This window comes from Lissotriton vulgaris, chromosome 2_1 (genome assembly GCF_964263255.1).
Source record: "Lissotriton vulgaris chromosome 2_1, aLisVul1.2, whole genome shotgun sequence".
Classification (NCBI taxonomy): Eukaryota; Metazoa; Chordata; class Amphibia; order Caudata; family Salamandridae; genus Lissotriton; species Lissotriton vulgaris.
In genome coordinates, this window is record NC_141687.1 from 1,776,063,710 (window position 1) to 1,776,089,858 (window position 26,149).

The 26,149-nt window shown below is 45.7% G+C and overlaps 1 protein-coding gene across 1 annotated transcript in view; it reads right to left on the minus strand.

The window, feature by feature from the left end:
• LOC147733269 (sperm-specific sodium:proton exchanger-like) overlaps positions 1-26,149 on the minus strand; it is a 7,973,824-nt gene that overhangs the window by 22,511 nt on the left and 7,925,164 nt on the right. Inside the window, exons 24-25 of the mRNA XM_086956195.1 lie at positions 19,993-20,181; positions 19,434-19,491 (exon numbers count right to left, since the gene is read on the minus strand). Of these exons, the coding sequence (XP_086812321.1) occupies positions 19,434-19,491; positions 19,993-20,181 (247 nt within the window). The remainder of the gene's footprint in view (positions 1-19,433; positions 19,492-19,992; positions 20,182-26,149) is intronic.

The following is a 26,149-nucleotide window of genomic DNA, read 5'->3' on the forward strand; positions in this document are numbered from 1 at the left end:
AAAGAACCCCCGCCTGCCCGCCGGCCCACCGGGCCCCTGCAGCGCAGCAGGCAGCCCATGCGGCGGTACCAAACCGCAACCTGCAGCGACGACCAAACTGAGACCAAGCAGTCGGGTCTCTATAGCGCGGAGTGGAGAGGAGCGGAGCAGGAGCGGAGCAGGAGGCTCGAAGGCAACTCAGCGACCGAGAGCAACCCCGCCTGTTCGCCAGCCTGTTGGCCCCCCGCAGCGCGATCCGAAACGCGGCAGCCCAAGTGGCAGTAACAACCCGCAATCTGCCGACGACAACCAAAACGAGACCAAGCACTCGGGTCTCTATAGCGTGAAACGCAGTGCGGCGGGCGGCCCCAGCGGCGGACACGGCCTGCACAGCTAAAGGCCTGCCGTCGACCGGCGGAGCAGAGGAAATCGAGGAACGGATCGAAGCAGACCGGAGTAAGAGGAGAAGACCTGAAACAACACTCCGATGTGCCAGCGATACGCCAGCACCAAAGTGGCTTGAAGTACCAGTGTAAATCCCCAAGAACTGGTGGACTCTGAGGCAGGAGACGGCCAACTTGAACGGAAACCTCCAGCAGTAGGACCCTGAATTTGAACCTGAACAAAAAATCAGTCCATCAGTTATAGAGGAATCCCCCCTGGAATCAGACTTATCTGGCCTAACGACCCCGAGTCTATTAAATATCCAACGCAGTACCGACTGTAACAACCTATGTCAAGAAACAATTGCTAAGGAGGACGATAAGAAGCTCGAACCGCATATAAGGTCAGATGAGATACTAACCAGTACACTACAAAAATCCCCGGATCGAGAAGTTGATCTCGAATATTCACCAGACCTCTACATGTTCAAATCTACCAGCTTAACTAATCACAACACGCCTGTGTCTAAGTCACTTTTTACCTTGCAAGAAATTTTACAGTCTGTCCTCTCACTCTTAGGCCATATTCTGGAGCATTCAGACCAAACTCTTGATGTCCAAATAGGAATATTAAAATTCCTAGTAGAAGAAAAAAGGAATAAAGACCACATCGAGTCAACAAAATACAAGAAACACCAGTAAACATTCAAGAGGTAATAAGTAACAACAATACCATCAACACGCTGCAAGTCCAGGGATTCAACCGAGAGGAACATCATATAAGGGAACTCGGAATAACCACCAGGAATCAACTATATATTCTCTAAAGAAGCTCTTCAGAGAAGATCCAATTAACACCCATAACCAATATCCTATTTTCACCCACACCAAAAATAAACCAATTCGGTGACTGATCAAGGAAAGAAGGCTAACATCATCCTCGACGGCGAACAAGCGAGGAATACACAAAAAATCAAGAAGAACCAAGAAGGAACTGGGAAAAAAAGAGGAAAGCCGCAACGAAGAATCAAAAAGAAGAAAGTGCGTAGGCTCAAATTCCAGAAAGCAATAATCCCTCCTGCATCCCAGCATGAGCAAGAAGAAAGTACGAAAACACCGACTCCCATAAAGGGAATAAACCGAAACATGGCAGTAAACGCAGACAATAAAACTCCTCAACAAAACACTACTTTAAACCCAAGAGCCGAAGAATTTCACCTCAATCCAACAACCACAGGGTTAAGGGAGCGCTTCAAAGGGCCAGAAGACCATGACAAAAAAGCCCCACCCGGGGAAGAAACATCGTCAAAACACTTACAAATAACAGAGCTTTTTCCCACAGATAATGTCCCACTAAATCGAGGTAGAATTGTTAACCTCTTCCGACGTATTATTCCGTTACAAACCTTAACAAGAAAAGAAATCGATTTAGTAATATTCCCAGATAAAGAAAATACCAAAATAGCGGTGGTAGTATTTTGGTCATCCTGTTACCGGGGATCATCTTAAGAGAACAGGAGACCTTACATAAATGTGGCTATGATTTGATCCCAACACAGGAAACCACAGTCAACAATCCAAAAAAATGGTTCAAAGGATTCTTAAGGAAAAACCCCCATATTCAAAATAAATCTACCTACAGCACAGAAGACTCTGCAGCAAATTCAAATTTAAATCAAAATCTAAAGATCTCAGTAAAGAATGGAGAAAGAGAAGTTTGGAGCCATAACGCAGAAGCAAAGGAAGCAGCAAAAACGCTCCAGTCATGGTCATGGATCTCTGAGTCACTGAACGGTAGGAAAAATGCGAAGTATACGACTCATACCGTTTAGCAACGGCCTTTCGATAACATCTTGGAACATGGCAGGGAAAACTACAGACAAATGACAGAAGCCACAAAAAATCGACGGACATATTGGCATTACATGAAACCTGGTCAGCAAAACCTTTTAACCAGGACGGATATTTTGTTTATGATACCCCCGCGCAGGAAGCCAAACGGGGACACGCTAAGGGAGGGATAGCTATCCTATTAAGGGAAGAGTATCTCTGGGCTCAAGAGATTGTTAACACCAAATCTAAGCTATTCCAGTGTATAAAGATCAGGTTGGAGACTCACCCCTCAGACCCACAAAAAGGTCTATTACTCTTCAATGTATATGTTCCTCCTGGATGAAAGAATGATGTCCAATTTGAGGAAACCTTCGACGCCATTCAGCAAATAATCGAAGTTCAATCTTATTTGCCATACCTGATCATGGGTGATTTCAACAGCAAAATATCAAACACCGAAATCTCCAACTGGGCGAACTGGTACAAAGATGAAGCTCTAGAAATTCTGGTGCCGACATTCCCGATTAGAAGCAGGGCTGACAAAAGAGGGAAAATATCATTAGAGTCACTTCCAATACTAAATGGAATCATCTTGAAAGGGAACGTGGAAGGTGACATCCCTGCATCCCACACAAGACGGCGAAATAGTACTCTTTCAGTCCTAGATTATATGATTTGCAGTTTGGAGTCGTTTGAGTCCACTTCACATTTTCGCACCTATTTTACTGAAGAGAGTGACCACGCAATCCTGTTATTACTCACACAATGGAAAATAAGAACCTGCTCATCTAGTCATATCATGTTTAAAAATAGCACAAAAGAGGCAAAAATAAACCAAAGGCGGATCTATTGGAACTCAACCATGTTAGATAAAATAACCACCTTAAATGACACAAACCATCTTTTATTCATAGAATATTCCGCTGATCCAATAACAAACTTTGAATCTATCATCGAGAAACTAAACCAAGCTTTTCAAAACAAACTGCAACAAGCTGCACCAGTAAAGAATATAAATAAAAATAAAACGTCGAATTCATCAATTGCAAAAAGACTAAATAAACTTATTAGAGCACAATACGTGGACCGTTCAATCTCAAGACAGGCAGAAATTAATAAACTGAAAAATCAACTCAAGTGAGAAAAGCGTTGTTTAAAAAGAATAATGCAGGACAAAAACTGGGTCGACCTACAAATTGCGGCAAAACAGCGCAACCAACGATCTTACTGGTCACTAATCGCAAAGGAAACCGGAACAAAAAAGGTCCTGCATGCCATCCCAGTCCCACCACAAGAATGGGAAATCTACCTGACAGATTTGTATAGAGCAAACACGAGTAATGAAGAGGCTGATAACACTGGGAATAATAGCGAAGGAAACAACATTCCGATTGGAACCACCTCCCAGTTTTCTATAGAAATGCACATCCGAAAGGCAAAATCTACAGGAGCCTCTGGCCCAGACCAAATTCCTATCAAGGCCCTACAGGCAGACCCCAAGGGTTGGAGTAAGATGCTTTTTCCCCTTTTTAACTTCAGGATCAGTGCCAAAATCCTGGAAGGGGAGTATCATAATACCAATTTTTAAAAAAGGATCAAGACATCAAGCTGGTAACTATCTCCAAATATCATTACTAGATGCCACAGGGAAAATCTTCGCCGCTGAAGTATTGGACCAACTCAAAAATTGGGCATTTTCTCAGGACCTAATCCCCCTATACCAGGCCGGCTTCAGGCCAAAGCACTCGGTTATTGATAACATTGTGATATTACAAACAATCCTCGACAAATACGTTGTAGGAAAATCCCAGCCGGTATACGCAGCATTCATTGATTTTTCAACTGCATTCGACCGAGTAGACAGACCATCTCTCTGGAAAAAACTGAGGAAGCTAAGAATCCCAGAACAATTATTACAAATCATAATCACACTACATTCGCACACGTGGTGTCAAGTGCAGATGGGGTGTGAAAAGGCCTGACCAACATAATTCCAACAGCAAATGGACTCAAGCATGGGTGTCTCCTAGCCCCCTTGTTATTCTCACTATATCTTAGTGATTTGCCTCAGCACCTGCAACAAGTGCCAAGTCTGCCTCCAAAGATCGCAGCCCAAAACGTTCACCCCCTCTTATATGCAGACGACATCGTAGTGCTAGATCTCACGCCCTTTGGTCTGCAAAGACTTCTAGACACTCTGAACAAATATACTCAGGAAAACTTCTTAATCCCGAATTTCACTAAGACAAAAATAGTTTCCTTCTCAGGAAGAATAAGAAGCTCCAAATTTTGTTGGAGACTCGGCGGTGGAAAAATAGAAGAGACTGAGGAATACACCTACTTGGGCAGGATTTTCACTAAGACCTTAAAAAACAATTCACAGGTTAATAACCTGACCAGGAAATCCGAGGTGCACGCCGGAGCCCTTCAAAGACTATATGCGGCTTCAAGTAACCAACATTTTTCATCCCTTCTCAAAGTATATAGCACAAAGATACCTCCAGTTTTATCATTCGCTTTGGAATATATTCCAATAAAACAGTGGTCATTACTGGACCAAAAAGAAGGGAAGATACTGAGAAAAATGCTGAAGGTATCACAATCCACTCCGGTGCAAGCTCTTTGCCTCGAATTCTCAATCACAAGTTCCTATTCAAGAGCCATCGCAAATGTCATCAGGTGGGCATATAACCTGCTGCACGCAAAGGATGGAACTCTCCATTCTCTACTTAAAGCCGAGACCTTCGACTGTGATGCTTCGAAACAAGTATTCTTCAGTAACATGTCCACTGCATTTAAACTGGCTGAGATCAATTCTAACTTGTTTCTTACGTGGACCCCATCACAACTGAAACTCTTTTTTAAATGTTTTACTCCCAGACTCAGTTATGATCTTGAATTTTCACACTGCGCCAAACTGACTCTGTATAAAAGCTTTGCGGAAACAATTGCACCTATGCAAGTGCAACAATACATAGACTTTAATCTCTCGCATGACGCTAGGAGATCAATCATCCTCTTACGGCTCGGCATTTTACCAGTGCTAACCATAACATCAAGATGGCACCCAAATGGAACTTCATTATGTAACCTCTGCTACGGAGGGGAGCAGGATGTAGAACATCTTTTATTCACATGCCCTAATCCAAAAGTAGTGGCAGCTAGGACAAAATATCTGTATCCTATATACATTAATTGCCGTATCACTACCGTAAAGGACTTGATCACTGTATGTAAATTTCCCCCCAATGAATTAGTTTGTTATAACTTTTATACATTTTTAAAACCTTTTTTAGCTTTGTATTAATATGAAATACTCTAAAAGTATTTGTAACTGAATTTTACCGTATAATATTTGTGGTCCTCAGTAGAGTACCAAAACAAATAAAATAAACTTGAAACTTGAAACTTGCATGCGGTATTCACCAGCCACAATGCCAGAGTGGGGGAAGAAAATGATGGACTGCCCTGTCTGCCAAACTCTATTTAGAACTGAGACAATTGCCGTGCTTCCCCCAGCAGAGCATCCCACAGGTGGAAAAACTTTTGTCGTGGATGACCTTGGGATGTCGGTTAAATACCTCAGACTTTACATCCTAATGTGAGTGAATAGTTGGGACTGCTGTGGAAAGCATTGCGGTATCCAACAAGAAAGGAAAAAAATACCCCCACATGCTGGGAGAAACTTCCAGCATGTCAGGGGCATTTATTTTTTGTTAATCAAAAAACAAACTCTTGCTTCGGGGCTTTGTTTTTGTACAACATGATGATGTCGTCTATGAAAACGGACCGGAGAACTCTAAATATGGCACTTGGAATTCTGCAAGGGCAGTGGAATAAATGCCTCTGCTGCCCAGGTAGACTGATGCACCATTCGCCAAATTCTAAATGTGGTTGCTTCCAAATCTCCAGACATTTTAAAAGTGTCAGTCAGGGGTCCGGACAGAGGGCTTACTATTGAGATATTTAATATCTATGCCAGAGGCACTAATGGTGGCTCTGAATCTCCATTTATTACCATTCTGGGAGAAGAGCTCAGTAAATGTAGCAAGCACGCAAACGTCTTGGTCGCAGGGGACTTGAATTGTACTTTCGAACCCCTGGCGGGCGATGACATTTTGGGCATCAGCAACGAGGATGGTAGAATGGGCATCCCAGCCCTTACCATTCCGCCAATTAAGAGATGGTCCCAACGGTCCATCCAGCTTAACATCTTGACTTTAGAATTTGGCTTGAGGGCAGTACATGGGAGAACATCTTCAGACCCTTCAGGTGCCCACACATACAACAGGGTAGACCATTACTCTCGGATAGACTACATTTTACTTGACCTAAAGCTCTGGAGTTACTTGAGAGATATGAAGGTCCTCCCAGCGGACAGCGACCATAATCCCCTATCTTTAAGCCTAAAGTCTATGTGGTCAATGTCATCCCCACACGTTGTTCCCCAACCACAAGCAAGAATAACGTCAGATGTTTGTCCATCGAACGGGGGAAGGCACCTCAAATGGCGCGCGGTTGTCCATGACGATGGACTGGTGCAACATTTAGGGCCCCTGATTGAAGAGGCAGTATCCAGGCTGGATTCCTCTACTTTAGCCCCGTCTGAGGTTCTTGGCCTCTTTTGTAACACCATCGAAGCCCTGGGAAGCCTACTTACTAAAGCGCGTAGGGATTCTTATGATAGGGTGGCCCAGAAATCGAAACACAATCCGGGGTGGTTTACTAAAAAGTGTTGGATGCTAAAAACTGCCCTGGTGAAGGCTGTTAAGCTAAAAGATTCCGTGTTGATTCGGTCCTCCAGGAAGAACTACAGACTTGCCATCAGGGAAGCTAAGAGGGATTGGGACAACCAGTTCTGGTGCGACCTAAAGGCTGCTACTGCAAGGAGGGATGCTGGAGGTTTCTGGAACCTGGTAAGGGCCAGGAACATGCCAGATTGTACTCTTATCACATGTAACATCACCGAGCAAGCATGGTACGATCATTTTTCATCTCTTTACTCTACCACCCTGCGGAGAGGTTCAGACCGACATCATCGCCTGTTTTGGGCTCCTGTGAGACAAGTGACCTGTTATCCTTCTCAACAAAAGAGGTGGAAGCCGTGATTAATACCCTAGTGCCAAATAAAGCAGTAGGCCCTGACCGGCTACCGGGGGACTTACTTCGCCGGCACCCAAAAGATTGGGGTAAGCTCATATCAACCTTACTCTTTGCCATTATGCATGGTACGGGGATTCCAGTCTCGTGGAAGGAGGCCGAGGTTGTCCCGATTTTTAAAAAAGGCTGTCGGGACGACCCAGCAAATTATCGCCCTATTAGTCTTATAGACTCCACACAGAAGGTAGCCGGAAAGGTTGTTCTGGAGAGAGTTCTCCTGTGGGAGACCGAGAGCAAAATCCTCTCAGAATTTCAAGCAGGTCTTAGGTCTGGTACAGGGACCATCAAACAGGTCTTTAGACTGATGCTAATTTATTGGAAGTTGGTAGCACTTGGCAAGGCAATTCTTTAACTCGCTTTTATTGATCTAAAGACTGCCTTTGACCTGGTGCCTCGGGACCGCTTGTGGGGGGTTCTTCTTGACCTGGGCTTTCCTGCTTACATTTTGTCCCTGTTGGTAAAGTTGCATGAGGGGAACTATGCTCAGGTGAGCTGGGGCATCTAGGGCCATAAGACAGCTAAAGTTCCAGTGGATAGGGGCGTCCGCCAAGGGTGCGTCCTTGCCCCCACCCTGTTTTCATTATGTGTAAACGGGGTGGTGGAGCATCTCTTAAGTCAGCCATCTGACGGTCCCTCTCTGGCAGGAAAGAAAATACCCACGCTCCTATTCGCTGACCATACCCTGCTCATCTCGAAGACGATGGGCTTACAGAGCCTCCTGGACAATTTCCAATCCTTTTGTATTAGCAGGGGCCTCAGGATCAATACTGACAAAATCAAGTATTTAGTGCTGATTCCCCCCAAGAAGCTTGGTCGCCCTCCTTCTTTAAATCTTATACCCCTGGAAAGGGTCAAGGAATTTGATTACTTGGGCGTCCGCCTATCTGACTCAATGCAGTGGGGCCCCCATCTCCAAAACATGTTGTTGGCGCACAAAAGGGTTGTAGGGACACTGATCAAAGAGCAATGCTCAACCTCTTCTAGGCCTATTGCCCCAGTCCTAGACATTTATAAAGCAAGGGGAGTTAGTGCAGCGCTCTATGGGGCCGAACTTTGGGGACTAGGTACTATTGACCATCTGTTAAAATCTGAAAATAAATTCTTAAAGGACCTAATGTCCCTTCCCCGGAGCATTTCTACACTCCCATTGTTGCTGGATATGGGTTGTCGTTCAATAGGCGACCAGGCCAAATTGCGCCCGCTTTTATTGTGGACTCGACTATGGAGAGTTCCTGAACTCGCTAGCTATGCAGATGGGCTAATGGAGATATTGTCAATGCCCGGGTGGTCTAAAATTGGGTGGCTTACCAATGTTAAATCACTGCTTGAAAACTTGGGTCTTGGAGATGCTTGGGTATCTAGGAGCGCTCCCCCCAAACAAGTTCTTATATCCATGTATTGGCAGTGGGTAGCTAGCAAACTAGACTCAAACCCCAAGCTCAGCAGGACATCCATTGAGTTCCTTAGGATTAAGGATGTCCCCCTAAGCGAACCCTTTATGGACTTGATTTCCAAATCCCTCGACCGTGCATTGTATTTTAAATTTAGGTTGGGCTTACTTCCTCTGAGAGAATTGACTGCCCGCTGGAACATTTCTAAACAAACTTCTCCTTTTTGTATATTTTGTTCCCTTAGAGTGGAGTCTGTGGCTCACTTTTTATTCGAATATCCGGCAAATAACTCTCCTAGGTCTTTGTGGCTTAAACCCGTATGCAGGGAGCTGGGTACCAAACACCACATTGTCGCATTGCGAATTTGAGGTAGGACACCCGGCCACTGTATGTTTGTGGTATGGCCAAATACCTAGGCTGGGCCTGGTAAATCAGATGTAAAAGGCTAAAATGTATTGGACCTTCTTAATTAATTTATTTGAAAGTGTATCATTTTTATTGGGCTGGACTGTTCCCATCAATCAAACACTCACACCCACTGGATTCAAGCAAGCCAGGCTGAAGACGGCTGGAATGCCAGAAACCGGTCCTCGGAAGCTTGTTTCCGGTTCGGTCTGGACTGTTCCCATGAGGCACAGGGTCAGACTGATTTGCATATAGCCATGTCTGAACTGGGGTGGCAGAGTGGGCTAAAGATCGGTGATGGATTAAACCCAGATATTTTGACTGGGTGTGAGTGTTTGATTGATTCAGATGCTCCGTCCATCACCACCCCCTTTTGTACCGCTTTTGGCCACCATAAGTGTGGCAGGGTATGCTCAGACGTGAGTCCCTTGCTCACTTTGCCACTGGATTCAAGGAAGCAAGGCTGGAGACGGCTGGAATTCCAGAAACCGGTCCTCGGAAGCTTGTTTCCGGTCCAGGGAAGACATGGCTTGGCAGTTCGGGCTGGACTGTTCCCATGAGGAAAAGGGTCAGACTGATTTGCATATAGCCATGTCTGAACTGGGTTGGCAGAGTGGGCTAAAGAACGGTGATGGATTAAACCCAGATCTTTTGACTGGGTGTGAGTGTTTGATTGATTCAGATGCTCCGTCCATCACCACCCCCTTTTGTACCGCTTTTGGCCGCCATAAGTGTGGCAGGGTATGCTCAGACGTGAGTCCCTTGCTCACTTTGCCACTGGATTCAAGCAAGCCGGGCTGAGGACGGCTGGAATGCCAGAAACCGGTCCTTGAAAGCTTGTTTCCGGTCCAGGGAAGACATGGCTTGGCAGTTCGGGCTGGACTTTTGCCATGAGGCACAGGGTCAGACTGATTTGCATATAGCCATGTCTGAACTGGGATGGCAGAGTGGGCTAAAGAACGGTGATGGATTAAACCCAGATCTTTTGACTGGGAGTGAGTGTTTGATTGATTCAGATGCTCCGTCCATCACCACACCCTTTTGTACCGCTTTTGGCCACCATAAGTGTGGCAGGGTATGCTCAGACGTGAGACCCTTGCTCACTTTGCCACTGGATTCAAGCAAGCCGGGCTGAAGACGGCTGGAATGCCAGAAACCGGTCCTTGGAAGCTTGTTTCCGGTCCAGGGAAGAATGGCTTGGCAGTTCAGGCTGGTCTGTTCCCATGAGTCACAGGGTCAGACTGATTTGCATATAGCCATGTCTGAACTGGGTTGGCAGAGTGGGCTAAAGAACGGTGATGGATTAAACCCAGATCTTTTGACTGGGTGTGAGTGTTTGATTGATTCATATGCTCCGTCCATCACCACCCCCTTTTGTACCGCTTTTGGCCGCCATAAGTGTGGCAGGGTATGCTCAGACGTGAGTCCCTTGCTCACTTTGCCACTGGATTCAAGCAAGCCGGGCTGAAGACGGCTGGAATGCCAGAAACCGGTCCTTGAAAGCTTGTTTCCGGTCCAGGGAAGACATGGCTTGGCAGTTCGGGCTGGACTTTTGCCATGAGGCACAGGGTCAGACTGATTTGCATATAGCCATGTCTGAACTGGGATGGCAGAGTGGGCTAAAGAACGGTGATGGATTAAACCCAGATCTTTTGACTGGGAGTGAGTGTTTGATTGATTCAGATGCTCCGTCCATCACCACACCCTTTTGTACCGCTTTTGGCCACCATAAGTGTGGCAGGGTATGCTCAGACGTGAGACCCTTGCTCACTTTGCCACTGGATTCAAGCAAGCCGGGCTGAAGACAGCTGGAATGCCAGAAACCGGTCCTTGGAAGCTTGTTTCCGGTCCAGGGAAGACATGGCTTGGCAGTTCAGGCTGGTCTGTTCCCATGAGTCACAGGGTCAGACTGATTTGCATATAGCCATGTCTGAACTGGGGTGGCAGAGTGGGCTAAAGAATGGTGATGGATTAAACCCAGATCTTTTGACTGGGTGTGAGTGTTTGATTGATTCAGATGCTCCGTCCATCACCACCCCCTTTTGTACCACTTTTGGCCGTTATAAGTGTGGCAGGGTATGCTCAGACGTGAGTCCCTTGCTCACTTTCCCACTGGATTCAAGCAAGCCGGGCTGAACATGGCTTGAATGCCAGAAACTGGTCCTCGGAAGCTTGTTTCCGGTCCTGGGAAGACATGGCTTGGCTGTTCGGGTTGGACTGTTCCCATGAGGCACAGGGTCAGACTGATTTGCATATAGCCATGTCTGAACTGGGGTGCCAGCGTGGGCTAAAGAACAGTGATGAATTAAACCCAGATCTTTTGACTGGGTGTGAGTGTTTGATTGATTCAGATGCTCCGTCCATCACCACCCCCTTTTGTACCGCTTTGGCCACTATAAGTGTGGCAGGGTATGCTCAGACGTGAGTCCCTTGCTCACTTCGCCACTGGATTCATGCAAGCCGGGCTGAAGACGGCTGGAATGCCAGAAACCGGTCCTCGGAAGCTTGTTTCCGGTCCAGGGAAGACATGGCTTGGCAGTTCGGGCTGGACTGTTCCCATGAGGCACAGGGTCAGACTGATTTGCATATAGCCATGTCTGAACTGGGGTGGCAGAGTGGGTTAAAGAACGGTGATGGACTAAACCCAGATCTTTTGACTGGGTGTGAGTGTTTGATTGATTCATATGCTCAGTCCATCACCACCCCCTTTTGTACTGCTTTTGGACGCCGAAGTGTGGCAGGGTATGCTCAGACGTGAGGCCCTTACTCACTTTGCACTGGATTCAAGCAAGCCGGCTGAAGACGGCTGGAATGCCAGAAACCGGTCCTCGGAAGCTTGTTTCCGGTCCAGGGAAGACATGGCTTTGCAGTTCGGGCTGGACTGTTCCCATGAGGCACAGGGTCAGACTGATTTGCATATAGCCATGTCTGAACTGGGGTGGCAGAGTGGGCTAAAGAACGGTGATGGATTAAACCCAGATCTTTTGACTGGGTGTGAGTGTTTGATTGATTCAGATGCTCTGTCCATCACCACCCCCTTTTGTACCGCTTTTGGCCGCCATAAGTGTGGCAGAATCTGCTCAGACGTGAGTCCCTTGCTCACTTCGGCACTGGATTCAAGCAAGCCGGGCTGAAGACGGCTGGAATGCCAGAAACTGGTCCTCGGAAGCTTGTTTCCAGTCCAGGGAAGACATGGCTTGGCAGTTCGGGCTGGACTTTTCCCATGAGGCACAGGGTCAGACTGATTTGCATATAGCCATGTCTGAACTGGGATGGCAGAGTGGGCTAAAGAACGGTGATGGATTAAACCCAGATCTTTTGACTGGGAGTGAGTGTTTGATTGATTCAGATGCTCCGTCCATCACCACACCCTTTTGTACCGCTTTTGGCCACCATAAGTGTGGCAGGGTATGCTCAGACGTGAGACCCTTGCTCACTTTGCCACTGGATTCAAGCAAGCCGGGCTGAAGATGGCTGGAATGCCAGAAACCGGTCCTTGGAAGCTTGTTTCCGGTCCAGGGAAGACATGGCTTGGCAGTTCAAGCTGGACTGTTCCCATGAGGCACAGGGTCAGACTGATTTGCATATAGCCATGTCTGAACTGGGGTTGCAGAGTGGGCTAAAGAACGGTGATGGATTAAACCCAGATCTTTTGACTGGGTGTGAGTGTTTGATTGATTCAGATGCTCCGTCCATCACCACCCCCTTTTGTACCGCTTTGGCCGCCATAAGTGTGGCAGGGTATGCTCAGACGTGAGTCCCTTGCTCACTTCGCCACTGGATTCATGGAAGCCGGGCTGAAGACGGCTGGAATGCCAGAAACCAGTCCTCGGAAGCTTGTTTCCGGTCCAGGGAAGACATGGCTTGGCAGTTCGGGCTGGACTGTTCCCATGAGGCACAGGGTCAGACTGATTTGCATATAGCCATGTCTGAACTGGGGTGGCAGAGTGGGTTAAAGAACGGTGATGGACTAAACCCAGATCTTTTGACTGGGTGTGAGTGTTTGATTGATTCATATGCTCGGTCCATCACCACCCCCTTTTGTACTGCTTTTGGACGCCGAAGTGTGGCAGGGTATGCTCAGACGTGAGGCCCTTACTCACTTTGCCACTGGATTCAAGCAAGCCGGGCTGAAGACGGCTGGAATGCCAGAAACCGGTCCTCGGAAGCTTGTTTCCGGTCCAGGGAAGACATGGCTTGGCAGTTCGGGCTGGACTGTTCCCATGAGGCACAGGGTCAGACTGATTTGCATATAGCCATGTCTGAACTGGGGTGGCAGAGTGGGCTAAAGAACGGTGATGGATTAAACCCAGATCTTTTGACTGGGTGTGAGTGTTTGATTGATTCAGATGCTCTGTCCATCACCACCCCCTTTTGTACCGCTTTTGGCCGCCATAAGTGTGGCAGGATATTCTCAGACGTGAGTCCCTTGCTCACTTCGGCACTGGATTCAAGCAAGCCGGGCTGAAGACGGCTGGAATACCAGAAACTGGTCCTCGGAAGCTTGTTTCCAGCCCAGGGAAGACATGGCTTGGCAGTTCGGGCTGGACTGTTCCCATGAGGTACAGGGTCAGACTGATTTGCATATAGCCATGTCTAAACTGGGTTGGCAGAGTGGGCTAAAGATGGGTGATGGATTAAACCCAGATCTTTTGACTGGGTGTGAGTGTTTGATTGATTCAGATGCTCCGTCCATCACCACCCCCTTTTGTACCGCTTTTGGCCGCCATAAGTGTGGCAGGGTATGCTCAGACGTGAGTCCCTTGCTCACTTTGCCACTGGATTCAAGCAAGCCGGGCTGAAGACGGCTGGAATGCCAGAAACCGGTCCTTGAAAGCTTGTTTCCGGTCCAGGGAAGACATGGCTTGGCAGTTCGGGCTGGACTTTTCCCATGAGGCACAGGGTCAGACTGATTTGCATATAGCCATGTCTGAACTGGGATGGCAGAGTGGGCTAAAGAACGGTGATGGATTAAACCCAGATCTTTTGACTGGGAGTGAGTGTTTGATTGATTCAGATGCTCCGTCCATCACCACACCCTTTTGTACCGCTTTTGGCCACCATAAGTGTGGCAGGGTATGCTCAGACGTGAGACCCTTGTTCACTTTGCCACTGGATTCAAGCAAGCCGGGCTGAAGACGGCTGGAATGCCAGAAACCAGTCCTTGGAAGCTTGTTTTGGGTCCAGGGAAGACATGGCTTGGCAGTTCAGGCTGGACTGTTCCCATGAGTCACAGGGTCAGACTGATTTGCATATAGCCATGTCTGAACTGGGGTGGCAGAGTGGGCTAAAGAATGGTGATGGATTAAACCCAGATCTTTTGACTGGGTGTGAGTCTTTGATTGATTCAGATGCTCCGTCCATCACCACCCCCTTTTGTACCCCTTTTGGCCGCCATAAGTGTGGCAGGGTATGCTCAGACGTGAGTCCCTTGCTCACTTTGCCACTGGATTCAAGCAAGCCGGGCTGAAGACGGCTGGAATGCTAGAAACTGGTCCTCGGAAGCTTGTTTCCGGTCCTGGGAAGACATGGCTTGGCTGTTCGGGTTGGACTGTTCCCATGAGGCACAGGGTCAGACTGATTTGCATATAGCCATGTCTGAACTGGGGTGCCAGAGCGGGCTAAAGAACGGTGATGGATTAAACCCAGATCTTTTGACTGGGTGTGAGTGTTTGATTGATTCAGATGCTCCGTCCATCACTACCCCCTTTTGTACCGCTTTTGGCCGCCATAAGTGTGGCAGGGTATGCTCAGACGTGAGTCCCTTGCTCACTTTGCCACTGGATTCAAGCAAGCCGGGCTGAAGACGGCTGGAATGCCAGAAACCGGTCCTCAGAAGCTTGTTTTCGGTCCAGGGAAGACATGGCTTGGCAGTTCAAGCTGGACTGTTCCCATGAGGCACAGGGTCAGACTGATTTGCATATAGCCATGTCTGCACTGGGGTGGCAGAGTGGGCTAAAGAACGGTGATGGATTAAACCCAGATCTTTTGACTGGGTGTGAGTGTTTGATTGATTCAGATGCTCCGTCCATCACCACCCCCTTTTGTACCGCTTTTGGCCGCCATAAGTATGGCAGGGTATGCTCAGACGTGAGTTCCTTGCTCACTTCGCCACTGGATTCATGCAAGCCGGGCTGAAGACGGCTGGAATGCCAGAAACCGGTCCTCGGAAGCTTGTTTCCGGTCCAGGGAAGACATGGCTTGGCAGTTTGGTCTGGACTGTTCCCATGAGGCACAGGGTCAGACTGATTTGCATATAGCCATGTCTGAACTGGGGTGGCAGAGTGGGTTAAAGAACGGTGATTGACTAAACCCAGATCTTTTGACTGGGTGTTAGTGTTTGATTGATTCATATGCTCGGTCCATCACCACCCCCTTTTGTACTGCTTTTGGACGCCGAAGTGTGGCAGGGTATGCTCAGACGTGAGTCCCTTACTCACTTTGCCACTGGATTCAAGCAAGTCGGGCTGAAGACGGCTGGAATGCCAGAAACCGGTCCTCGGAAGCTTGTTTACGGTCCAGGGAAGACATGGCTTGGCAGTTCGGGCTGGACTGTTCCCATGAGGCACAGGGTCAAACTGATTTGCATATAGCCATGTCTGAACTGGGGTGGCAGAGTGGGCTAAAGAATGGTGATGGATTAAACCCAGATCTTTTGACTGGGTGTGAGTGTTTGATTGTTTCAGATGCTCCGTTCATCACCACCCCCTTTTGTACCCCAATCATATTGTCAGGGCAGGACTGCCAAGTACTCCAAAACCTACTGTAAGAGGCATGCTGGGTTTACCCCCCGTCATAGGGCACCACAAGTGTGGCAACTGTTCAGACTGCGCACAAACGGATGAAGGGCTCTTATTCACTTTCAATGGGATCCATTGGAAGCATGAAAAATGTACTAACTGCCAGACAAAAAATGAAGTTTATGGCATTGTGTGTCCCTGTCCAAAGCTGTATATAGGGAAGGCAACTCAGAAGGCACGACAGCGCATCACGCAGCACAATCGATTATAAGAAATGCAACACCAAATGTGCCACTGGTTTTACATTGGCAGATGCAGAATCATCAGGAAAATGACCTAAGATGGACTATCATTTAAAAAATTGATAAAGATCCAGGAGGCGGAGATATTGAAGGAAGGTTGAGTCAGCGTGAGGCATTACTCATAATGAAATACAACACCGCAGTAAATGGTCTGAATGAAATTTCAGAGATATTTAGAATGAACCCCTGATTTTCATTTTTTCAAAAATCATCATCAGTTGATGTTTTGCACTCCAGTTTTTTTTGCAAACATGTTTTGAATAAACAGGACTCAGTATTTCTTTTTTCCCACTAAGGTTTGCTTGTAATTTTAATTTATTCACACATTTTTCACATGTATTCGTACTTATGGTAAATACATCTTAGTCGAACAGCTTGAATTACCCCAGTTATTCTGTCCGCTCGCAGACCGCACAACAAACAATAAACACAAACAAAAAAAGAAAAAAAGACCCATCGCGTCATCTGCCGGTCACGTGATCGGAACTGTGTTACGGGTAGATAATGAAGAAGGACCACGCTTGTGCGGCGCACTTGTATTTTACTGTTTGACGCGACTCGCGCTTCAGACTAAGGTAAAGATATATATTTTTACGGGCATACCAGTTTAGATTCTTTAAGCATTTACAGTTCCTTATACTTCGGTTTTGGCCTTTCATTGCAGGGGGGACTGCTGACTTTGTCAAAATTGAAAAATCAAACGGACGCAAATAAACAATGCTTTTACATAGCCCGGTAAGTTGAGACTTGAAGCCCTCCCTCACTTTGTTTCCGTTGGCATCCCACCACTGTTCACATTAAGTGACTGAAACGTTGTTTTCCGCATTCATTAGGTCCATTCATCTGCACACTTCTAAACCAGGTTAGTGCTAATACATTTATCGAATAGTCTAATAACATTTCCAAACTATATTTTTTTTTGTTTAGTTTGACTCCGGAAATTGGTGATTTCCTACTACTACTGTGTTGGCCAGTGGTGCCAAACCACATTTATAAAGTATGGCGGTTTTTGCCGACTGGTGGCATGTTCACTTTAAATTTGACTTGGTGCTCGCAGACTTTTTTAATAGTTCTGTTTTGTTGTTTCTTGTTGTAGAAAGTGTTGGTCCTGATGAGAACCCCACAATTAGGGGTTTGAAACGCGTCGACCTGACCGGACTCATTGTTTTTGTTTGTTTTTGTGTTAAAACAAGGATTAACCTTCAAAGTACATTTTTGACAAAACAAAACTGCTAATGTATAGAGATAATACAATTTCTATGGATATAGAATTTGCTTTTTTGACAAAGGGCCACATTATATTTTCTTCTGTGTATAGCTGTATGAGTGAAGTATGAATGCTGTTGGGAGGATGTGCAGAATTTTGTGTAAATATATGTAAATCTGTCTGTTTTGATATGTACAGTTTTGTAAATGTTTGTACATGCATAAATATACCATGATATGATAAAAAATTTAAAATGCTCTACTAGTGAGAAAAATAAAAATTCAACTAGTGACGTAAGTCAAAAACGGACCGGTATGTTTCATTCATAGAGGTTAAGGTCTGAATACATTAAATCAAGTCCAGTATTGGCCATTGTATTGATCTTTTGTTATATTTGTCTTAGCCTTACTGGGTTCAAAAGCCAGAACCCTGTGTTGTTTTTCCTGCAAACTGAAATGTGGCACAATTACTTAGCTATGTTTTGACATTTAGAGGGCGATTCCAATTCGGTAAAATCCCTTTACAAATAGCCGTCCGGAGCATATTTCACGTACAAATCGTACCCGTAAATGTTCCCGTACGTATGATGAAGTATGATTCAGATCCAAAGCAGATCTCCGTACGAATCGTACTAACAACCGTATGACTAAAAATGTGCAATTTGTATTCAGAACACACAGTACATGACATCGTACGTAATTAAGCAGCAGTTTCAGGCCCTGCAAGTACGATTCGTCTCTGCAACACTCATTACAACTCTTTTTCTAAGGGAGCGCAAAACGTCCAGAAACATGTTTTGAGGTGTTGTGCGAGTAGTTTTTACCATCCTTGTGCTGTTTCACAGTGTTTTCATGGTTCAGTATGGCTCGTTTAGTTGTATTTGATTCCGTTTATTTGTGTGTCTGACTCGGTCATAAGCGACGTTCTCCGCTGTCCTTGTGCTGTTTTACCGGGTTGGCGTGCGCGTCGTTCAGTGTGGGTTTGTCTCATATTTAATTGTGTGGCTCGCTCATACGCAATGTTTTCCACATTCTGATTCCCCGGTCTGGATCGTACTTGTCGGGTCGTAAAGCATGTTTACGATTCATACGGTTCACTTTGAGGGTCTATGTCGTACGGATTTTCGCATGCTATTCGTACTGTTTGCAACGATTCGATCGTATATTTTTCATACGAATCGCACTACGGGATTCGGACGGTAATTGGACGAGTCATACGGAAAGGGCTATGGATTCGATTCGATTGTATGGATGAGTTTACCAAATCGGAATCGGCCCCTTAGTGAGCGATGGGGAAAATCTCTATATAGATGATTGCTAGAACTAAGGATTGATAATGCAATGTGCCCTGATGCCTAGTCTTGTAAAGTAATGGTGCAAATTGGGCCTTACCCTCAAGATTTCTGACACACATCAGAGCAAGCATTCAAAATTAATAAATGATCATGTGAATCTGAACATGCACTGGGTCAAATTTTGACGTGCACTAATGCTTGGGCATATGGGAACATCTAAACATGCAATTAGGATTAATGACTGAAGTTGCGAATTAGAATTTACTTTTAAGATTACTGAGACATGGGCAAAAGTGGACATGGATAATTAAGCTAATGGTAATGTTTGAAGTTTGGTGTGCATTTTTCCTCAAAGGTGCCCACTCCTGTGTAATGTATGTGATTGTATAAAGTTGGTAATTTTTGACATATCGGATGTACTCTTGGAACATTTTCTGTAGCGGTCTGAATATCCAGCCTGTAAGATTGGTATAACCTGCTTGTACTCATTCTATACACACTCATTAATCCATTCATATACTCAAAAAACATCTAGGCATGTATCAATCCACTCACTTATTGAACCATTCATAATTTATATAATCTATTCTCCAATTCACATACTCATTCGTCGATTCATGCAGTATTTTCTCCATCTGTTCACTCATCACATTCATCCCATCACCCATTCACATGGCCACACACAAAATCTTGTCATTCAATGAAGAATCACTTTTACTTCTAAAATAGCTTAACTGACCCATGGCCTTTTGCACATTGCGTGTTTTGGGTCTATTGGCATGATATCTAGTACTCCACTAAAGCGAAAAAAAAGAAATTATAAAGGCATTAAAACATCTCAGGCGCATAACAGAGACTGGTTCATAGAAAACACCAGTGGTGATAAACAAAACAACTGTAAATCTTCAGCACCCTTACACTCCATGGAGTAGCCGTGCGCTTTAAGTTCCCAGTACCATAACATAACATAACATAACATAACATAACATAACATAACATAACATAACATAATATAATATAACATAACATAACATATCATAAGTTAGCATGGACTTCAAAGTCAGCAAAATTCTAGCAAAGACTTTTAGGGCGTAAAAATACTCATGCAGTAATTCTTTTTAACTTTTTGGCGAATCCAGTCGAATTCCAAATGTCTCCAGGTGAGGAGAAACATCTGCATAAAGTAAGTCATACTGGCATACAAGTTAAAAGCTGTTGGCTATGCAGTAAGGCGTCTTCTTTCAACGACTATCAGAGATAGTGAAATTATTATTGTCGGTAAAGTAATGTATTCTTACCTGCTGGCAATTTTTAGGTACAATATAAGGGGCATAGTATGATTCTTGACGATCAACGTTCTGTAAACTCCCATACACAAGCACAACATCTTCCATGGTGTCATCATAAACACTAAATTTCATGTTGATTTCAATGTCTTCTATATAGGCATTTGCAAGCCAAGAATACATTTTGGTTGATGTCCAATTCTGCAATGTTACGTTTAATAGATATCATTAAGCATGATCACGATATCTTTACAACATTTCAATGCATTCATGCTGATTCAGGGCCTCAAGTCCTTGTTCTCCCTCTCACAACTTATTTGAAACTACACAAGACAGCATGGTAAACAAAAACCGAACTTCTTTGGCAAATAATCAGTTATTTTACAATTTCTGAAATGTACTCTCCTGTGTTTGAATGTCCCTTTGTACGACAGACCCATCCTTCTTCTATACCTCCTTCAGCTTAACACGCTTTCAAATGGGTTTTAAAAATACGCACAGTGTAATGAGAGGACAACACTTACTCAAGGGAGTGGTTCAGCAGGTCTAAGTGTATCTGAATTATGATAAACATTTTCATCACTTTGTGGCCTTGTACATACTGTTTGCGACAGATTTCACAGAAAGTGTGATGTAATAAAAATATAAAAATATCAGAATTTGAGCACTGTGCTAAACCAATTTATTTACACATCACTAACTATTTCTGCAGCTTAAGCAGTATAATATCTTAGGGCCATTATCGGCCAGATTCATGAAAGACCCGTTTTGCGAGTCTGAAATAGCGATTCATATGGAATCGCTATTACAGACTCGCAAAACGGGATTCATGAAGGAATCGCAAAATGCGATTCCTACAGATTCCTTATTTGCGATTAGCAAATTGCTAATTGCAAATAAGGAATAACTCCACATTGATTCCTTTGGGACAAAAGGCCCATAGGAATGAATGGGGACTATTACTTATTTGCGATTAGCAATTTGCTAATCGCAAATAAGATAGCGATTTGAAGAGCCCAGGGGTGTCCAAAGGACACCCTGTAGCACCCCTTAAATGCACTTTTCAACAGGTGTTGCGCACACACATGTCCTAAGTACATGTGTGTGTGTGTGTAACACGCAACTTAGAAAAATGCTTTTAAAAGCATTTTTCTAAGTTTTCGCTATTTACCACGAGGTTTGACCTCGCGGGAAATAGCGGCCGAAATTTGCGATTTCGCAATTTTAAAATGTTTCAAGAATAGCATTTAAGGAATCTCTAATAGAGATTCCTTAAATGCTATTCCTCGCAAATTTGCAAATTTCTAAATAGTGATTTAGAAATTCAAAGAGCCAAATTCTGAGAATCTGGCCCTTTGCGAGCCGATTTCAGCTTGATGACTCAGGCTGTAACACCCACATGCATCAATATCGGCATTTGCGAATTCTTATTTGCTAAAAATAGCGAATCGCATATAAGAATTCGCGCAAAGCCTATGCATCATTTTTTTCGCAAATTTTATGCGAATCGGTAAAAATCGCAATTTTTACCGATTCGCATGAAATTTGCAATTTTTCAATTGCGAATTCGCAATTCCCATTCATTCCTATGGGCTAAAAGGCCCATAGGAATCAATGGGAATTGCGAATTCGCAATTGAAAAATCGCAATTCATGAATGCATTTCAAGGGTGGAGAGGGGGTCCAATGACGCCCCCCTGCACCCATGAAATGTACTTTTCAGTACAAGTTACATACACAACTGTCCTTAGGACATGTGTGTCTGTAATTGCACAGTTGAAAAAAAAGCAATTTAAAGCATATTTGAACAATTTCGCAAATTACCACGAGGTTCAACCACGTGGTAATTTGCACTTCCAGTTTCGAAAATCGCAATTTAAAAAAAAAATGATGCATTGCTTTTAAGGAATCGCATTTTTGCGATTCCTTAAGAGCAATCGCATTTTTGGAATTCGCTAAAAATAGCGAATTGTCCAAAAATGCATGATGCACACTTAAAAGGTATTTAGGAATCGCAAACGGCCGATTTTACCGAATCGCACCGTTTGCGATTCCTAAATAGCTTGATGCATGTGCCCACTAGTGCTTTAAACATTTCTATAACATAACGTGTGGCGAATATCAGACATACAGGATTTGTCACCGATTTTAAGATAAAAGCTGTCAGTGCTAATTTTACCCAGGAATATCCATGCTATTCGCCCAATTGAGTTGACTGTAGAGTAAATAAGACAAATGAACAAGTTACCAAACTTTGATAGTCTTAGTTCTGATGAATAGGTACAATCCTGTTATTCCTTATATGCTCACCTTACCCCTTTCTGAATCCTTTCGACTGGAATTGGGCATTTTTTTCTTAGAAATATCAGGTCACGGGTAAGCTGTGCTGCTGAGTGATTTCAGTTGTAGATCTTTAGTTCCACAGGAAATGCTGGGTGTGCCACATTATTCTCAGTGGGCACAGTAAACAAAGTGATTGCTAACAAAATGACCATCTTCGGGAGTTTGGTTTGCAGGCCGATGGCTGCGGACGTGTGAGCTCTGAGCTCCAAGCCGGCCTACTCAATTATCCTGATTAAGTGCTGGTGCCCTGGTTCCAGGGGCCCACATCAAACCTCACTAGGCCTGAGCAGTGCCAGGGTCCAAAATTTGGAAGCCCCGATCACACGTAGCGCTGTAATGCAGAGGCAGAGGCGACGGAAACCCCGATGAGCGAAACTCAAGAGGGCGGCTTGCATTTTCATGGAGCACTCGGCTACCACCAAGATGGACTGCTCGAATCCCCACACCCGTCTGCTTTGCCCTGATAACAGAACGGGAGCAGTGGCAGCCCAGTAAGATCTATAAGCGGCATTGCGGACTGAGGAGGGCGGCATTACTTGACGATGCCATCTCCGGCGTGGGGCCTTGAACGCTGCACTGGGGCCCATACCCACTCCCATACAGCATCGGCTGCAACTTGGAGCCGAGGCCAGATTTGAGCCTACCATTGGGGCAGCACCCACTTCCAATAGACTGCAGTGAACCGCCCTTGAAGCGAACCCCAAGCGCATTCTGCCACTTCTTGACCACCTACGGACTGGTGTTGGCGTCATCTTACCTCCATTCCTGCGGGGAGAGACTCGCCCATCCCTGTAGGCTTCTGCGCTCCCGCTTGTGCTGCTCCGATGGGGAGCCCTCAAAGTGAGCAGAATTTGGGGGCCGGTCGGCCTGTATGCGGTGATGGACCGGAAAGTGCATCTTTTGATTAGCCCACGGCGGCCTGAAACCGGTGTGTGGAGCTTCACTATTATCACTTGGGCCACCAAGGACAGTGCCTGACTACCAGTGTTGTCTTTTCGTGCAGGGCCTCCCCCTTCTTCTTGGCTAGTGCCATCGCTGGAGGACCTCACTGTGTGTTGCCACGTAGCGGGTTGCGCTACTCCACCACGGGCATGGTGAAGACCAGGGGCAAACAGTTGGGTGTTCCCCCAGAACAAGACGACCCAGCTTTGGATCAAAAACAACCTGATTCATGTGAGGTATTGGTTAACAATCAAGTTCAGCAGAAATTAGCCCAGATTCTGGTGGCTATAACGGACACTAATAAAACATCACACCAATGTGGCAGTAGGGATGGGTCTTCTGCGACCAGAACACACGAAACTGGCTAAAGGGGTGAATCAAACTGAGGCGTCACTGGTGGACCTGGCACTGGCGCACCAATCCATCTCTGCCCAGATGGGGGATAACTCTCACAGTGTTCAGTCCTTGGAAAAGAGAGCTGAAGATGCCAGAGGGCGTAACAGTAGAATCAACATAAGAGTCCTGGACCTACCTGAGGGGATAGAAAGCCCTAACATGATCGCATATCTGGATACTGGCTTCGGGATGTGGTGGCGCCGGATGGACTAGGCCAGTTTTATACCCTAGAAAGAGACCACCGGGTTCCTGCTCAGCCTCCGGCACTGGCCCGACTCCTCCTCTTCAAGCACTGAGACTTATTACAACAGAAAGCACATACATCTGGGCCCTATGCAGTGGATAACACCAGAGTGTTGTTAATTCCTGATTACACCTTAGAGGTCCAGCAGCGTCTCACCTCTTTCCTGACAGTCAAGAAGGCCCTACGAGAGGAAGGAATTCAGTACTCCTTGATGTTCCCGTTCTGACTGCGGATCATATTAGATGGAAAGACACACTTTTGCGAAGACCCCAAGGAGGCGTGGGACTGGATTGAAACTTACAAAACTGGTCACAATCTGATGGTGCAGCATTGCACACCCTCTCCTGGAAGACAATCACAACAAAAGGATTGATGGGAACGGCCTAGTTCCTCCCAGATGGAGAAAGAGAGGGCTAATGCATTACAGGCAGTATCGGAGTTGCTGCAGGGTCGTAAGACACCATCAGATGCAGAAACAGGATCGGGAAGGGCCCTGGCGGCTCGAACTCGGACATGTCTCATGATGGAAGTATTAAGATACCTCATGTCACCCCGGGCACTGCGGATGAAATTACTAGATTTTTCCTTTGTATTTCTTTCGTTCTGTCTCGATCTTCATCTACCTTTCTACCTGTTGTTCTTTCTCCTTTTGCTCTCCTGTTCTGAAGTGATGCTCTCTGGCTGATGAGACAATGGGATGGTGGGGGGGCATTAAGATATTGCTGTGTGCACCCGGATGTGGGGCACGTGTCGATTGGGGCATAGGCCCTGAGATTTTATTTGATTTTGTCATACGGCAGCGTCAACCTGCAGCCGTTTTCCCCCTTGTTCCCCTGTAGTGACTAGAGGACACTCTAGGGTATAGTTAGTTTGGATTGGGACTAGTGTTTTAGTACCTGTTCTGGGGAGGGGAGTTTGGGGTTTTTTTTTAATAAGGGGTTGTTTATTGGGTCTCAGTGTGTCACCGTAAGCCAATTGGCACGGAAATGTGTACAATTGTATCATGGGATCTCGAGATGATTTAAGATGTATTCCATGGAATGTTCGAGACATGCATACAATGATGTGACGACACAAACTTCATGCGTATTTAGTGTGCAGAGGGGTTCAAATTGCCTTCCTCCAGGAGACACACATTATAAGCCAAGAGGGACTAGCCCTACAATGCAGATGGCGGGGTCAAGTCTTTTACATAGGGAGTACTGATATGGATCCGGGTGGGGGTTCCTTTCCAGTGCACACAACACCGTATGGACCCGGAGGGGTGATATGCGGGGCTAAATAGGAGCCTCCTGCAGCGCTTACAAGTGGTTCAAAATGCCACAGCAAGATTTGTTCTGGATATTCCCAGACGCACCTCTGCCACATTGGCCCGGAAAACATTGCATTGGCTTCCGGTAGAATACCGAGTAAGGTTTAAGGTCCTGTGCATGACATACAGAGCCATCTCAAAAAACAGTGACTCGGGAGTGGGCTCCATCATTTCCCACTACACTCCCGGAAGGAACTTGCGTTCCTCCGGGAAATTGCTTCTATCAGCCCCTCGCATACGAAGAGCTAAATGGGGTGGCAGGGCTTTCTCCACCCTAGCTCCCAAATGGTGGAATGATCTCCCTCTGGATCTCAGGTCCTTACCCTCGCTACAGACATTTCGTAGTGCCCTTAAAACCTGCCTCTTCCGGCAAGCCTATGTGTAATGGATGAATGGTTCTACTTTCTGATTTAATTGTTAGGCGCCTTGATACCTGCGGGTTATTGTTTTGCGCATTATAAATTTTTATCATCATCATCATCATATGTGGTGGTTGCTGGGAGACTAAATGGCCGAGACATAGTGCTGGGCAGCATTTATGCAATAAATACAGAACAGCCAGCATTTTTTACACAGCTCCCAGGGAAACTGACTCCTCTCCTAACGGGCCAGTGATTTGGGGTGGGGACTTCAATTCTTTCTCTAATGTACCACTAGACTGGTCTCATCCTCCTCTCCCTGATGCACCCATCCACAAGATTTCCAAGGCTAGGAGGAAGTGGCAGCATAAATGGGGGTTGGTTGATGCATGGAAGGCACACCATCTGGGAATTCAAGGCTATTACTTCTTTTCAGCTCTATATGAGCTCCATGTTCGTCTATATGCTATACTATGCTCTCCCGATATCCATGCAGAAATCAAACATAGTGAATATCTCACTAGGACATCATCAGACCATAAACCACCCTTCTTATGGATACACTGGACCCATG